At 51.5% G+C, this 14966-nt stretch overlaps 1 protein-coding gene across 10 annotated transcripts in view; it reads left to right on the top strand.

Annotated features, from left to right (window-relative positions):
- Window positions 1-14591, top strand: part of LOC144369020 (uncharacterized) — a 31982-nt gene extending 17391 nt beyond the window's left edge. For 8 of the 10 annotated variants that reach the window (XM_078028077.1, XM_078028075.1, XM_078028074.1 and 5 more), the window contains 11 exons: window positions 2454-2641; window positions 3608-3813; window positions 4050-4255; window positions 5329-5443; window positions 6829-6944; window positions 7110-7340; window positions 8435-8549; window positions 10854-10954; window positions 11121-11237; window positions 12212-12326; window positions 14222-14591. In XM_078028077.1, coding sequence (XP_077884203.1) covers window positions 2454-2641; window positions 3608-3813; window positions 4050-4255; window positions 5329-5443; window positions 6829-6944; window positions 7110-7340; window positions 8435-8549; window positions 10854-10954; window positions 11121-11237; window positions 12212-12326; window positions 14222-14427 — 1716 coding nt within the window. In that variant the 3' untranslated portion in view covers window positions 14428-14591. The remainder of the gene's footprint in view (window positions 1-2453; window positions 2642-3607; window positions 3814-4049; window positions 4256-5328; window positions 5444-6828; window positions 6945-7109; window positions 7341-8434; window positions 8550-10853; window positions 10955-11120; window positions 11238-12211; window positions 12327-14221) is intronic. The other 2 variants (XM_078028082.1, XM_078028083.1) reach the window with 2 other exon arrangements.
- The last annotated feature ends 375 nt before the right edge of the window (window positions 14592-14966 follow it).

Here is a 14966-nt window from a genome sequence, read left to right as displayed (position 1 = left end):
GGTTAGTGTGAGGACACCATGGGTTCAGAGAGGGAAAGAAGGACAAGGGAAACTCAGATGTCCCTTCATGGCCCCTGGAGTTAGAGGACTTACCCCTTTGCACCTGGGATCAGGAGACCTCATTTCCTCGAGGACACGCACACTCAGACGTTAATCTTGAGTGTGGGTTCCTTTCTTGGGTCCAGGGCTGTTGTTAGCCACCAGGAATGACAGTGCTCTCCATGCTTAGTGGAGCCAGTTTTTGCCAGGAAAGAGCTTGTGGTCACGCCTTGTGCGAAGCATCCCACGCCAGGGGCTCCCATCCCTACATTCCTGTCCTGAAAGGAAACCACTCAGAGGCAAGGTGGGTCCAACCACCTCCCATGTGTTCACTCATCACTGTGTTCCAGCAGTCACCCCAGTTAACAGTCCTGATGGGATTGGATGTGGCTCAGAATGTCACCTTCATGAGCTCTACCCTGCCACAGCTGCAGTTCTGCAGTGGGAGAAACTCAAAACTTCAAAACACATGCACATGAAAGAAAAGAGCAAGAGCCAGAGCCCAAACAGGGCCACATGTGGCAAGGACAGCTGTAGTGCCTAGGTTGGGACTCAGAATGATGTCAGTGGGGTGGCATTGCTGCTGACACCAGCATGATAACAGAGAGCCAGCCCTGCTCCTTTTGCGGAGCAGTGTGTTGGGGAAGGCAGAAGAAATTGAGAGGCAGGATTGAGTTTGGCCCTAGGAGGAGGTTGGGTAAAAGGCCAGTGTGTGTTGGAGGACCTGGGCAGATAGAGAGAGGCCAGGGCACACCCCAAAGCCTGGAGACTGCACTTGATGTCCAGGGTTGTGAAACACCACCTCCCCTCTTACTCACAACTGAGAGCAAGGGGCATTGATGTGTTCAGTTTGTGTGCGGCTGCATCCAAGGTGGCTCGGCTAGGCACCTCTGTTTCCTCGACTCAGGAGGCTGAAAGTCCAGGCTCCACGGAGGCTCGGCTGGGAGGATCGGACTCTGAGTTTATGCCTGTGTTCCTGGTAGGATCCATGTTGGCTGAGCCTCAGTGTTTTTGCAATGAGAGGATGGGTGACTGTCATGTCTTTATCACAGGACACCCTTGCTAAATGGATTTGTTTGCTCTGGGGAGGAAAGAGAGAGAGGGGAGTGGTGCTGGAGACAGGGATGCAGACAGGGGTCATGGACTTGGCATAACTCAGTCTTGGAGGTGATATCCCATCACCTGTACCCACTTCAATTCCCATGAATCCAGAGGCTGAGCCCCCTTGAGGTGAGGGGTGAACCGGTTCTGGGCAGCAGGATGCTGTGGTACCTCGGAGTCTCTGTGAGACCCCAACACTAGACACACTTGGCCCTTTTGAAATCTTAGGAGAAGCCTTGGGAAGTTGTATGGCAGAGGGGAGCAGCCTCTGCATCTCAGTCCCCTCCAACTTGCCATGGTGTAGAGAGGAAACTGCAGCCACGATGGGACGGACATTGGCCACGTCCCTGTGTGGGACACAGGCCTGATTGAGTTGGGGTGCATTCTTTGTCTCTGCCCTTCTTGTGATTGTCCCATCTCTACATTTGTGCTTTAGCCACCTGTGAGTCCCATCTCTGATTTCAGAGAGAATAGAGGGTGTTATGGGCCAATAGACACAATAAACCCTAGAGATTAGATGCTACCCTACTTTCCAGAAAAGACTGGGCACACCATGAGTTGCACAATGATGGGACCAGGGTCCAAAACCTGCTGAGAGGGAAGGACTGGTTGTGAATGCATTTTTGAAGGCTCCAAGCTGGAACTCTAGTGGCACCAAGCAGGGCAGATGTTGGTGGGGATGTTTGGGTAGTTGTTGGTGAACACCTGCGCACCTGAGATGTTTAGGCATGGAGGAGAAATCAGCAGCTCATAGGGCTTTTGAAAGTGGTCTTATGTGAAAAGAGGCTCAGGTATGGGCACAGGAAATGACATCATTGCCTTGACAATGGATCAAACAGAACATGGAACCCTGGTATCCAGGCACCCACTTAACTGACCAAGCCATCCGAGCTCATTTGGTTGGAGAAACTGGAGTGAGAAGGATGTTCTCCTGTGGTTACAAACAATGCCGAGCCTCAGGCTCCCAGGAATCTCAGGGGGGCCAACTAGCCCTTTTGTGGATGCACTGGGTGAGGCTTCATCTTAGACGCCAGAGCCTCTGGCAATTGTCGCAGAGGAGCTCAAGAGTAACAGTGAGTAGCACAGGGCAGGTGAGCCCAGCAGGCCCTCTAGTCTGATCCCTGATGAATGGCCCAGGACTGCTATTCTGACTGTGTGTGTGTGTGTGTGTGTGTGTGTGTGTGTGTGTGTGTGTGTGTGTTTGTACTGATGGGAACTGTCCCATTGTGCTTTGACTCTAGTGTATTGGCACAAGTCATTTTTCTGTTTGTCACCATTTCCATTTTAAACCAACATTCTTGGTCCCAACCCAGGGTGAAAATGATGAGAACACGGAGGAGCCCTTCAGGGTACAGAGCCTTGAACTTTACAGGCAGGACCAGCTGAGGAATGAGCTCCTGCCTGTCATTTGTGGGAGGAACCTACATTTCAGCAGCAACATGGGGTTAATCTCCTGGGATTCCATCCCCACCCAGCAGGTGCTGGATCTCTTGTTCCCAAGGTAAGCACCAGACCACCAAGCCCAAGTGTGTAGCCCCCTCATGCCTGGGTCTTGGGGCTGCCGTGTACCTCGCAGGGACCCAAAGGTTTGTGATACCTAATGAGATAGAGGACCACACTCATAGTGGAATGTCAGTCCCAAATGGGACGAGTCCTGGAGGTGCCTGCCACAGCCTTGCAAGGGGAGTGAACTCCCCTCTCAGGCAGAGAAACCATCCTGACTCCAGCTGATCCAAAGAGGTCTGTGGAGCATTCCCCACACACTGGGCACCACAGCTCAATGGTGTGCACTGAGCTCATTCCCAGGTGGACTCAGCGAGGCCAGGTGGTCTTTCTTGTGTGATATTGGCTTTGTGAAGAATGTAGATCTGTGCCAGAGGCGTCTCAAAACTCAGGCCTTGGGAAAAGCACTTTTGGGTTAATAAAGACATGTTAATTTCCATAGTGGGACAGAGCATCCTAGCTGGGACATAGCTGGACAGGGGCTTTGGACATGGTGGCTCCCACACCCAGAGATATGTGGGAATCAGCAGTTTGGGCTCATTCACTGATGAACATGGAGAAAGCACCCACTGTGTGAAGATACGTTTCCAGTCACGTTTCATAATTCATTGAAAAATAGGGTGCAAATGACTGCCATTTTGTCCCTTTTCATGGGGGTCAGCCTCAAACCGCAGGTGCCATGAGTACATATCCTACATGTGACTGCATCCCTGACTCCATGGGGAATAACTGCACGTTGTCCTCTTCAGTGACTATGGTGGACCCGTGGACCAACTTCAACATGGAATGGGCTTGGGGTCAAGAGGGTGGGCTCCTGTTTCCAGAATAGGGACCTGCAAGGTGATTTGACTTGGGAAGGCTGAGGAAAGACTGCTCTCCCCAGTGTAGGGTCAGAGGTTTTCTCTGGAGGCCGTGACGAAGGCAAGGCCAGGGTTTTGCTGACTCCACACCTTCCTCCCCACAGTGCCTCACCTTCCTTCCTGGGGACCTGGGTGAACCTCTACTCCGAGGCTTCCCATCAGCCTCCAGGCTTTCTGAGTCTGCAGCAGCTGCTATCCATGTGGCTCCTGCTGGGAGGCTTGAACCTGGAACACCAAGCACACCACCTCCTGGCCGCAATTGAAGATGGCAAATCAAGCCAGGCAAAGCCTGAGAGCCAGGCGGACTGTGGTGAGTACCTAAGGGTATATGAGGAAAGGTCCGACTCTTGTCCCACTGCAGGGAGTCTGTATGCCTGGTGTTGGGCTGGAAATTAGGACAAGCCTTTGTCCATTCAGGAAGTGACCCCAGTCTGCAAAGAGGTCCTGTGTGGGCTAAGGGCCTGAGTTCTTCCTGGCAGCAGGGGTATTGTCTGTCTGTGGGAAGGTCAGGGCAAGGCAGTCATGTTGGCATCTTTTCTCCTCTAGCTACATGCTCAGTTTCTGTCACGGCTCCTCAGCCAACCCCAGAGCCAGAGCCTTCTCCCAGGGAAGGGGCAGAGCCAGAGTCCAGGACATCAGGGGTCTCTACTCGGTCCTCCCCAAGGCCCCAATATAACAAGCGGATGAGAGGCAGGTGCCTCATTCACGTCTACCTGGAAAAGGAAAGGACAACACAGTATAGGAGCATCCTGGTGAGTCTTCGAGCAGGGGAGTCTCCTGGGAGCCCACAGTGGGGAAGACCGAGTCCACAGCAAACACTTTGGACTAGGCCTGTCTTCTTGAACTGGAGCTTCTGGAAGGTCAGGAAGGAGAGCAGAAAGTGAGCAAGAGAGAGGCGGGAGAGCAGCAGCATGCCAGGTCTGGGTGCGAGTGGGCCTGCGTGTTTTGGGGTGTGCAGGTCAGAAGTGCAGGAGTGAGTGCTGGGTTCAGAGGAGGTCAGAGAAATATCGAGGGTACAGGCCATCCTCTACTGACCTTGCTAATGAGGAGGAGTATATTGAACCGTGGAGGTTGAAGCACAGGAGTTGGCAGTCATTTTCTTGTGTGGGGGAGGGGATATGTTGCTGGTTGAAGGGAAGGGAGCCATTGTAGAATGATTAGGGTGGGTAGGTGTGGGTCACAGAGAACTGGGGGCCTTGGAGGGGCCCATTAGTGTCCTAGTTTGCATGTATGTGAATAGAGATTTAGCGGCTCTCTCTGCAGAATTTTCCTGGGTGTGGAGTATCCATCATGAGACTCTGGTGTCCACCTCCAGGGGAGCCATGTTGAACCACTACACCTGCTGGGTCTGAAACTGCTGACACCCCAGCAAGCACTGACACTCTCGAGCCCAGCCGCTTCCATGCCTATCATTAAAGAGTCCTAGTGTGTGTTGTGCCCTGGCTGTCAGGACCAAAGCAACTAGGGTTTGTGCCTGGTCCACACAAAAATGCAGCTGTATCCCAGACCAGAGCAGGGATATGGAAGTGCACTGGACCATTCCACCCATCTTGATGGGACTAGAGTGTGTCTGTACAAAGTCTTTTGGTCCTTATTCCCTTGTCCCTGTAGGGCATAGCAGGTTGAAGCAAACTCTTGTACCAAGATTGGACTAGAGGCTCATAGGAAGACCCCCACATGATCACATGAAGGCCTCAGGTAGCAGGGTATCAAGATGGTTCCCTTGTGTTGAGAGCTCACTTGTCTCTGATTGTCCTTGAGCACTGTCCTCTGGGTAGCTACTCCCAAATTCCCTCTCTGATGAGCTTTCTCCAACCCTGCTCAGGTGACCTGCCAGGACAGGGCTCCAGTCATCATCCGCAGGGCCTTAGATGCACACTTGCTCCAGCAGGAGGACCCAGAAAACTACGAGCTTCTGCAAATTCTCTCGAACCATCAGAGTAAGTGGAACCATCAGAGGGTAGGGAGCAGTGAGTCACAGTGGGCTCACGATAACTGGGAGCCAAAACACAGTGTGCATTGACTCAGTGCCCAGGATGAGTATGGTAGGACTTGTGCATAAAACAAAGTGTAATGATGGGGCATCAATCTGCAGGTTCTTCATGTTCCCCAGGGGCTGTGGACCTGCCTATCATGTGTTCTTTCCCTGGCCTGAGGAGGCATTGCAAAGCTATTATCCACAAGGGGCCAAGAAGAGAGGCTTCTTTGTCTTGTGTCAAAGAAGACAGACAACCACAGGGTGCCTACTTTGGCGACCTTTCCTGACCTAGTTGAGTACATGAGAAAAGCAGTTCAATGAAGAATCATTTCTGGTTTCCAATCTTTCTATTCATTGCAAACTGAGTCCACTTAGGACCAGAGGCCATTTCTAGAGAGAAGAGTGTGGTAGAATAGAACCCTTCACAGCTTGTAAACTCTTCTTGGAGAGAGAGAGAGAGAGAGAGAGAGAGAGAGAGAGAGAGAGAGAGAGAGAGAGAGAGAGAGAGAGAGAGGGAGAGGGAGAGAGAAAGAAGAAGAAGAAAGAGGAGGAGGAGGAGGAGGACGAGGAGGAGGAGGACAAGCATGAGGAGGACGAGGAGAAGGAGGACATGGAGGAGGAGAAAGAGGAGTAGAAAAATGAAAATAAGTTGAAGGAGGAGACCATGAATAAGAAGGTCAAGATGACTTTAAGAAAGAGCATGAGGAGAAGATGAAGAAGAACAAGAACAATAAGGAGAAACACAAGCCGAACAAGAAGTATAACAATAAATTGATTAAAAATGTGAATGAGAATTATACTCATGAGGAGAAAATGCAGAAGTGGGGAACTCAAGAGAAATATATATCTCTGGATGGCACAGCCCTGCTGTGGACATCCTCCACCTACGCTCAACACACCTCCAAACCAGACCCCTCCAATTATTGTAGCCCTGTATGAGTGGATGAATCCACTGGCAAGGTGGAGGCACCCACCATCAAGTGCTTTTCCCCAAACCCACCTGTGATCATTGCTGCAGTGTGGAGAAAACCTTGAACACATGAGTCTTAGGGGACCAATCTAGATACAAAGTGTAGCTGTTTGTCTTTGGTGGGTCCAACGTGAACTAAGAGGGTCTAGGGTACAAGGGGCTATTTCCTTGAAAGGTGTTCCTGTAGGGGACCTCCTGTGCATAGAGGGTCCTGAGGGAGGAATCAGTGGGGAGTCTTTGGTGGAACAGTAGCTGGATTCGGGGGCTCTCAGGTCTGTGTGTGAGACCTGAGCTGGCAGAGGCTCTCAGTTGTGGGGGATGTTGGGTAGTGTATTCCTTGAGTGTCACCTACCACGCCTCTGCCCCTGCCTCTCCAGAGCTGAGGATCCCTGCAGATGGAAACGTATATTACGCCCTGGATGGCAGAGTGGATTATGACTTTCTTCTTCGGGAAACAGCTGCCAGCAAGTTGTTTAAAGTCAAGCCAAAGGAGGTAAACAGCCACCTTCTTCAGTCTTTACTCCTGGTGCCACTCCACATCCTCCAAGGGGACAAGAACCTCAGGTTCTGGATGGATGTTGTAGAATGCCCACAGAGCCAATGCCAGGCTGGGTGGGGTGCAGGTGCTGGGCTTTGCTGATGTTGTCATCCCCCACAGTTCTTGGAGCCTTCTGTGGCAGTGGCATCCAGGATCCCAGCAGCTGTGAGCAGCAGCTCTGCGGTGGCTGCAGGACCATTGCCCCAGGCCACCCAAAGCAATGAGTGGTGCATGAGAAAAGTCACCAATAGCAGCTCCTCACCGCTTCACTCCAGCGAGCAGGTGGAAGACAGCCGCTTTGTCCACGTCCTCCTAGAGGGACAGAGCCTGAGGGAGACAAAGCGCATTCCGGTAAGCCTGACAGCAGGGCTGCCTCCTGGGTGTCCACACAGTGGAAGGCAGGAGACACAGCTAACCCTGGGGCTGTGGTGGGAAATTAAGAAGAGAGAGGTCAGTCTTAAGGGCTTGCCCTGAGGGGGGAGAGCCTCAGCATGCCCAGCTGCAGCGGTGAGTGGGCCTGTGTATTGTGGGTGTGGCAGGCCAGAAGTGCAGACGGACAGATGAAGGCATCTGCTGTGGACAGATGAAGGCAGAGATATGTCCAGGGTGCAGGCTGCAGTGCCTAGAACTTGGTATTCTCAATGAGTGAGGTGGGAGCAGAGGAGCTGGCAGTGACTTGTCACATGTGTAGGAGGGGGTGTGTTCCTGGTAGCAGGGAAGAGAACCTCCTTAGCATGACTAGGTGTGGAAATTTGGGGTCGGATCACCTGGGGGGTCATGCCACAGCTTCGGAATGTCAGCCTTTTCATGTAAGTAAATACAGAACTATAGGGGTTCTTGGCAGAATTTCTATGGATGTGCAGTAGACACGCTAATGCTGCAGGTGTCCAGCTGCAGAGGAGACATGTTCAGTGACTGCCAGTGCTGAGTCAAGTACATCATTAGAACCAGACCCGCACCGAGCTTCCAGAGCCCAGGGCCTCTCCAGGCTATCATGAAGCACTCAAGTGCACACACTTGTATCTGAGTCTGTTTTGTGTAGTGGCAGTCAGGACCAAAATTTTCAGTGCATCTGCCTCTTCCACCCACAAAGGCAGCCTGCATCCCAGAGCACACTTGGTGCACAGATCCCTGGCCCATTGCTGTCATCTCAGTGAGATGAGAGTGTGTCTGTGCATAGGTAGTTTGGTCCTTTGACCTGAGTGAAATGTGGCTCCCCAGGGGGAGGGGAGATGGCAGGTACAGGCAGATATTTGTACCAGGATTGTTCTAGTAGCACGTTGCAAGAAACCAGGGGGTATATGGAGGCCACACTCAGGTAGCAGGATAACAAGATTGTGCCCTTGTATATGTAGCTAACTTTTCTCCTGAATGTTTGACCACAGTCTTCTGGGTAGCTCCTCTAAAAGCCATTCTCTGATGACATTTGTCCCACCCTGATCTAGGTGACATGTCAGGAGAGGGTGACAAGCCTCATCCGCAGGGCCTTGGACCAAAATTTGTTGCAGCATGAGGATGTGGACAACTTTGAGCTGCTGAGAATGATGTCTCTGCATGAGAGTAAGTCAGACAATCAGACAGTGGGGAGACATGATCCACAGTGGGCTCAGGATAACTCACAGCCAAGAGAAAGTGGGCCTTGGCCCTAAAACAGCCAGAGTGTGGTGGGCCTGGTGCAGGAAACCAAGTGCAGTGATGGGCGTGTCCAATGTGGAGGTGTTCAGTGCGGCCCCAGGGGGCTGCTGGACCTCCCTAAACGTGTTCTCCCCTGGACCTGGTCTGGCAATGCAAAGCTAATATCGATGAGGGCAAGGCAGAGAGAGAGGCTCAATCCATCATCAGTTTGGTTTATGGCTCACTGATAAGGATGCCTTCAAATGAAGAGGAGCAGAGCTTGGGTCCTGATTGGATCAGCATTGCTATGGACGGAAGCCGCACAGGTCCCAATCCATGGCCAGGATATGAGAAGTCCTGCCTACTCAAGAATGTCAGGATTGCAGCAGCTGGGAACAGGACTCAGTGAAGAGGAAGTCAAGGCCAGGGGACAGCCTGTTTGGGTTCTATTTGGAACAATTCCAAGTCCTCTGTGCCTGGGTGCCCATCTCCTGGAGATATCAGAATGGCCAGGTTATTATTCCTTCCAGCAACAAAGAAGGGCATCTGAAGAACAGAGGCCACAATGCTGAGCTGTCCACAATGCCAGTGCTCTTTCCTTTCTTGTGAGCCCGACACTCCTAGCCTCCACCATCCCAGCCTGTCCACAGTAGAACCCACCATCTGTCGGGCACGTAAGTGAGTTTTCCCATTTTCACACACCGCCTCATTTGAGTTGGCTCTGTCTCACACATGAGGAAGACTGAGGTGCAAGGAGCTGGGCAAGGGGCAGTGTCTGCGAATCTCAGGGACTTGGGAGGCAGTGCAAGGGGATGGGGATTTCCAAACAGCCTCAGAAACTTCGGGAGACCCTTTACCCAAGCCAAAAGGCCTGGGAATGGTCTCAGTGCTTAAGTGCCTCTGGTTTTATCCCTAGTAAAAAAATAAGCCAGTCAAAAGGAATTACCAAACCGAGAATCTACAAAGGTGATTTTAGAAACAGACTTTCAACCCAAGCATCAGTTGAGAGCAGGCTCCAGACCAGGGGAGGTTTGTGTGTAACAGACGTCAAAAGGGAGGACTCCGGGGGGCCTGGAACCCACTAGGTGTGATGGCATCTATGCCTTATGGCAGGAGGGTGGCAGTGATGCTGGCCCTCTCCTAGATTTTGGAAACCTTGTTTTCATTGGGGAAGCTTTATGGAGGTGGAATCTATTTTAGCAATCCTGGTCCAGATGAGGTGCTGACTACCACAGGTAGAAGCCTATCCAGAATGTGGTGTGTGTTATTCAGTCTTTCCTGACTGTGACAATGACAAAGAAAGGAAGTCACTTGTCTTTGGTCTTGGTTTCACTCCTGGCCATTGATTGAGAACTGATTTCATCTTGGACTACTGAACAGAGGCTGCATCTGGGCAGAAGAGTGTGATAGATTTGAACTCCTCAGGACGCCCCACCATTGCCAGAGAAAGAAGGAGAAGGAGGAGGAGGAGAAAGAGACACTCCTGAGTGGGGAGAGGATCACACGATAAAGAGCAGGAGGCAGAAGAAGAAAAAGAAGGAGGTGAACAGAAGGAAGGGTGGAGGGAGATACACAAGAAGAAGAACAAGAAGGAATCATGTAAGAACAGGAAAAAGACCCAGAAAGAACTACAAGAAGATGCAGGACAGAAAGAAGAGCCAGAAGTAGAACAAGAACCAGAATAAAAGTACCAAGCAGACAGCTCCTGATGAGAAACAAGGGGAAGGAGAGCGATCCTAGAAAACAATAGAGTTCTCCAGGGCACCACCCTGCTGAAGTCCTCCCATGTCCATGCCCAACACACCTCTGATGGATACCACCTCCCCTCCGCGTATTCATCCATGAGTGGATTCATCCAGGGCAAGGGGATGAATTCGCCCACCATCCAACGCTTCCCTGAATGCCCATGTGTGAGCATGGCTGCCCTGGGGAGAAAGGCCTAAGCACAGGAGCCTTTGCCAATCCTGATGCAGATCCTAGCAGTGTCCCTTTGGCAGATCCAACCTGCACTGAGAAGTTCTGGGCCCAAGGTGCTGTTTCCATTGCCAGGTGCTCTTTTGGTTTAGAATCCTGTACATCATCTTCTCCAGGGAAGAATCACTAAGGAAGTCTTTGGTGGCACTGTAGCTGGATAGGAGGGCTCTCAATTCTGGTGCAGGCTCGCCCTGGCGGAGACTCTCAGGGGTTGTGGGTGTTTTGTGGTATAATCCTTGAGTGCCACCTAACAATTCTCTCCACTTTGCTCTGCAGAAATCAAGGTCCCTGACCACTCACTGATGTATCTGTCCATGAATCCACAAATAAAATATTATTTCATCGTGAGGAAACGCCGCGAGGTCAAGGGAAAGGAGGTAAACACCTACCTTATTCAAGCTGTACTTGTGCTGCCATTCCACTCCCACCTGGGGAAATAAGAAGCCCGAGCACCTGGACATATGTGCTAGAAGCCCATAGAGCCAACTGACAGGCTGGGGTGGCTTTCTGTTTCTGGGTTTGCTGATGTTCCATCCCCCACAGTTCTCAGAATCAACCTGCAAGTCCTCCAGGCCGCTTTCCCACAAGCAGGTGGGAGACACCTGCTTAATTCGTGTCCACTTAGAAACACAAAGTCCAAAGATGGCCAAGACTGTTTTGGTAAGCCTGGGAGCAGGGGTGTCCCCTGGTGCTTACACCTGGGTGGGGAGCAGACACTGGTCCAATACCATGAACTACTCATGCCCTCTTGAATTTGGAGCTTCTGGATGATCAGGAGGATAGATGGGAATCAACAAGGAAGAGGTCAGTGTGAAGGGCTGGAGCTGAGATGAGGGAGAGCAGCAGCTTGTCCACCGCCATGTCTGAGGGAGTCTGTGTGTCAGGTGGCAGCATGCAGTCCAGAAGGGCAGAGGCAGGTATGGGTGACAGATGAGAACAGGCCAGGACCTAGGTTGCAGGTTCCCCTGTATGGGATGCTGGCCTCTATGGAGCAGGACACCAGTATGAGGTTCTGCATGTTCCTTGAACAAGGAGCTGAGAGGGTCTCTCTGCAGAGTCAGTATGGATGTGGAGCAAGCACACTAAATGTCCAGGTAACCCAATGACCACCCTTGCCGGATGAGGTGCCCTCGTACACCCCAGCCAGCACTGAGCCTCTGGAGGCCAGGAGCTCTCATGGCTATCTTTTGTCACTCCTGTGTGTGGTCATGTTCCTGGGTCTGATTTGGGCCCTGGCAATCCAGACCAAAGCCTCTCGGTTTTGTGCCTAGGCCATTCCCAATGCCGCCTGCATCCTCGGGCAGACCTAGGATCTTGGAGGCTATTGTCCCATTCCTCCCAACTTGTGGGATGAGATTGCATCTGTATGCAGGTAGTGGGGTCCTTTCACTTGGAGAGAAGTGCAGCTCCACAAAGAGCAATGGCAGGTCCAGGAAGTCCTATGTACAAGGATTGGGCTAGTAGCCTATGTGAAGAGCCCACGCGATGAGCAGGAGGTCAGCCTCAGGTAGTAGGGTCATGGATGTTGCCCTTGTATTTAGAGTGGAGGTGCCTCCAGAATGCCCCTGCCCACTGTCCTTGAGTAGTCACTTCAAGGCCCATTTCCTGAAGGCCTGTCTCCCATGCTGCTCCAGGTGACCTGCCACGATCGGGCTCCTGTCGTCATCCGCAGGGCCCTCGAGCTACACTTGCTTACTCAGGAGAAGCCGGAGGAATATGAGCTGGGCCAAATCATGTCTCACCGTCAGAGTAAGTGGGACAATCAGGTGACAGAGAGCAAGGGTCAGGATGTGGACTCAGGTCAACTCTTAGCACCAAAGAGTAGTCTCTGACCCCCAAGAACACTCCAACAGGGTGTGTTGGGCTCGTGCACAAAGCCAACTGCACTTCTGCTGGTGTAAGCTCTCCAGGTGTTTTGGTATACCCCAGTGGCTAGTGCGGCTCCCCCACCAGGTGCCCTGCCCAGGACATGAAGACGCATGCAAAGCTGACATCATTGAGGAGTGAGGAGGAAAGCCTCTTTCCAGGAGCAGTATGGTTCTGTGGTCTGAGATAGGAGTGGTTTCAGAGGAACATGGGCATGCATGGGCTAAAGATGGAACTGGCATTTTGTGGACTGAAGCAGTAGGATTGAAAGCCTTCTGTGTGACAAGAAAACCACTGCCTGGGCAGAGCATTGCCAAGATTCTAGCAAGCAGTAACAGGATGAAATTGGGAAGAAAACACAGCCTGGGGGACAGCTTGAATCATCTGTTTTTGCATAAATTCCATGGTCTTCCGCACCTGAGTCCACTAGCCAAGGAGTGATCCCAATAGCCAGGTTATGATCCCTAACTAGAGTCAGATGAGGGCTTCCTGAGCACGTAGCCACAGAGCTCATCTGATAATAATGTCAGCGCTTTTTCATTGGTTGGTTGGTTGGCTTTTGTGAGCCAAACACCTCAGCAGCCATTATCCCAGCCTATGGACGCTGAAGACCACCATCCCAATGAGTTCTAGGATCACTTGTCTCCTATCTTAACCTTCTGTTAGGTTAGTAGAGTCTATGGAAGAGGAAGTCTGTCTGGGGCCTTGGTAGCCTAAGAAATTCATAGCAGAGATCCCCACATCCAACCCAGAAGGGATGGAGAACAGGCTCTAGGTTAGAGGAGGGCGACAGGAAAGAGGTGTTCAGAGGAAGGAGAAGCTGGCTGTTGTATTCCCCCACTCGGGGTCATGGCACCACTGGGCCATACACCATGTCGGAGGGAAGCAGTCCCTTTGCTGGTCTTTGGAATCATTGTTCTCAGCAGGGCAGCATTTGGAATGTGGCCTCCATTCTCAGAAGCCTGGTTCACATGGAAGCAGGCTCCACCAATGCAGAAGCGTGGCTCTAATGTGGTATCCGTGCTGGTCAGCCTGTCCTCACTGTGGCCATACTTGAGAATCCTAGGCCTTTTCTCTGGGTTTCACAACTTTCTCTTTGGTTGTGCACTGAGGCTGTCCATAAAGCTCTAGTGTGTGGCAGTGGACAGCTCCTCAGCCCTTGCCACAAAGGCATAGACTGGGAGAGAGAGAACAAGGCTGGGAGAGGGGGAGAGAGAGAAAGACGGAGAGGAGAAGGAGGACCTCTACTTGGAGAATGAGGATTCAGTGGAGCCAACAGGGACAAGGTACTGTTGCCCAGGGTGCACTCCTGTTTAGGTCTTCCTCCAAGCATGCTCAACCTTTCTTCCAGTCCCTCCCACCTCCCAGTAGTGTATTCATCTTGAATGAGAATTTCATGTTGACATCAGAGCACTCACCATCCAATGCTTCCTTCCAAACCCACCTGTGAAGATGGCTCATGTGGGGTCTGAATCTTCGGCACTTTTGTGGGAGATTTCAGATGCAAACCCTAGTGGTGTGCTTTGGCAGACGCAAGAGGACCTGGGATGTTTTGGAGTCCAAAGCCTTTGGTAGGAACAGACATTAGGTGTGTTGAAGTGCTCTGCCTAGTTCTTCCTCAGGGAGGACTGTGGAGGCTGTCTTGTTGGTATTGGTGCTGAATTGGAGAGCTCTCAGGTGTGTGGCTCAGTTAGTTTCTGGCACAGGCTCTCAGATGTTGGGGTGTCCCAGGGAGCACCTCCCGAGCCACCTTATTTTGTACACCCCTCTCTCCCCAGAGCTGAGGATTCCAGCGCAGGCCAACGTATTTTACGCAAAGAACCCTCACACAAAACCCAACTTCGTGCTGAGGAAAAGGAGCCTCTCCCAAAAGAATGATGAGTGGATCCAGCCTCAACCTCCCTCTCGTCCTGCAAAGAAGGCTCCAGCCCTCCTGAGGATGCTTGCAAAACCATTCTGCTGCTGTGTGCCTGGGCGGGGCTGAGGCAGCCCAGGAATATTTACATTGATTACTATTGGCTTCAAAGTTTGAATCTATAGTTTGCCATTGTCCTTGACCTTGTTTAGTAACACAGTTGTTACTCTATCCTGTATTTGTTGTTTCCATTAATATATTATTATTTTAAAATATATATGTTTTTGTTACCTGATCTACTGTGATGATTTGTTACCTGATCTACTGGTGATGGTTTTTGATCAAAATTGTGCATTTGATGACAATGAATGCCGTGCATTTAGGAACCTGTAGACTCTAGACAATGAATGAATGTCTACTGTTGCATGGACTGGTCTGCAGAGTCCTGTAGCATTTGAGCTTGTGTGAGGGCTTCATAGGGCTTGCAAAAAGTCCAGGTCAGATGGTCCTGCATGAAGCTTAGCTCCTAGTGGTCTCCTCCACAGCATAAGGGCCAAGGAGAAACCCACTTCCACACAGAAGATGGGAAGCTACCTTATGAAGGTGATCGTAGGTGTGGGACCCTCTTGCTAGGACCCTTTTTCTATTGGGCCAAAACTGTGCTCTGA

The sequence above is a fragment of the Ictidomys tridecemlineatus genome, chromosome 12 (assembly GCF_052094955.1).
Source record: "Ictidomys tridecemlineatus isolate mIctTri1 chromosome 12, mIctTri1.hap1, whole genome shotgun sequence".
NCBI lineage: Eukaryota > Metazoa > Chordata > Mammalia > Rodentia > Sciuridae > Ictidomys > Ictidomys tridecemlineatus.
The sequence above is the reverse complement of the archived record's forward strand: the minus strand, read 5'-3'. Positions and strand labels throughout refer to the sequence as shown.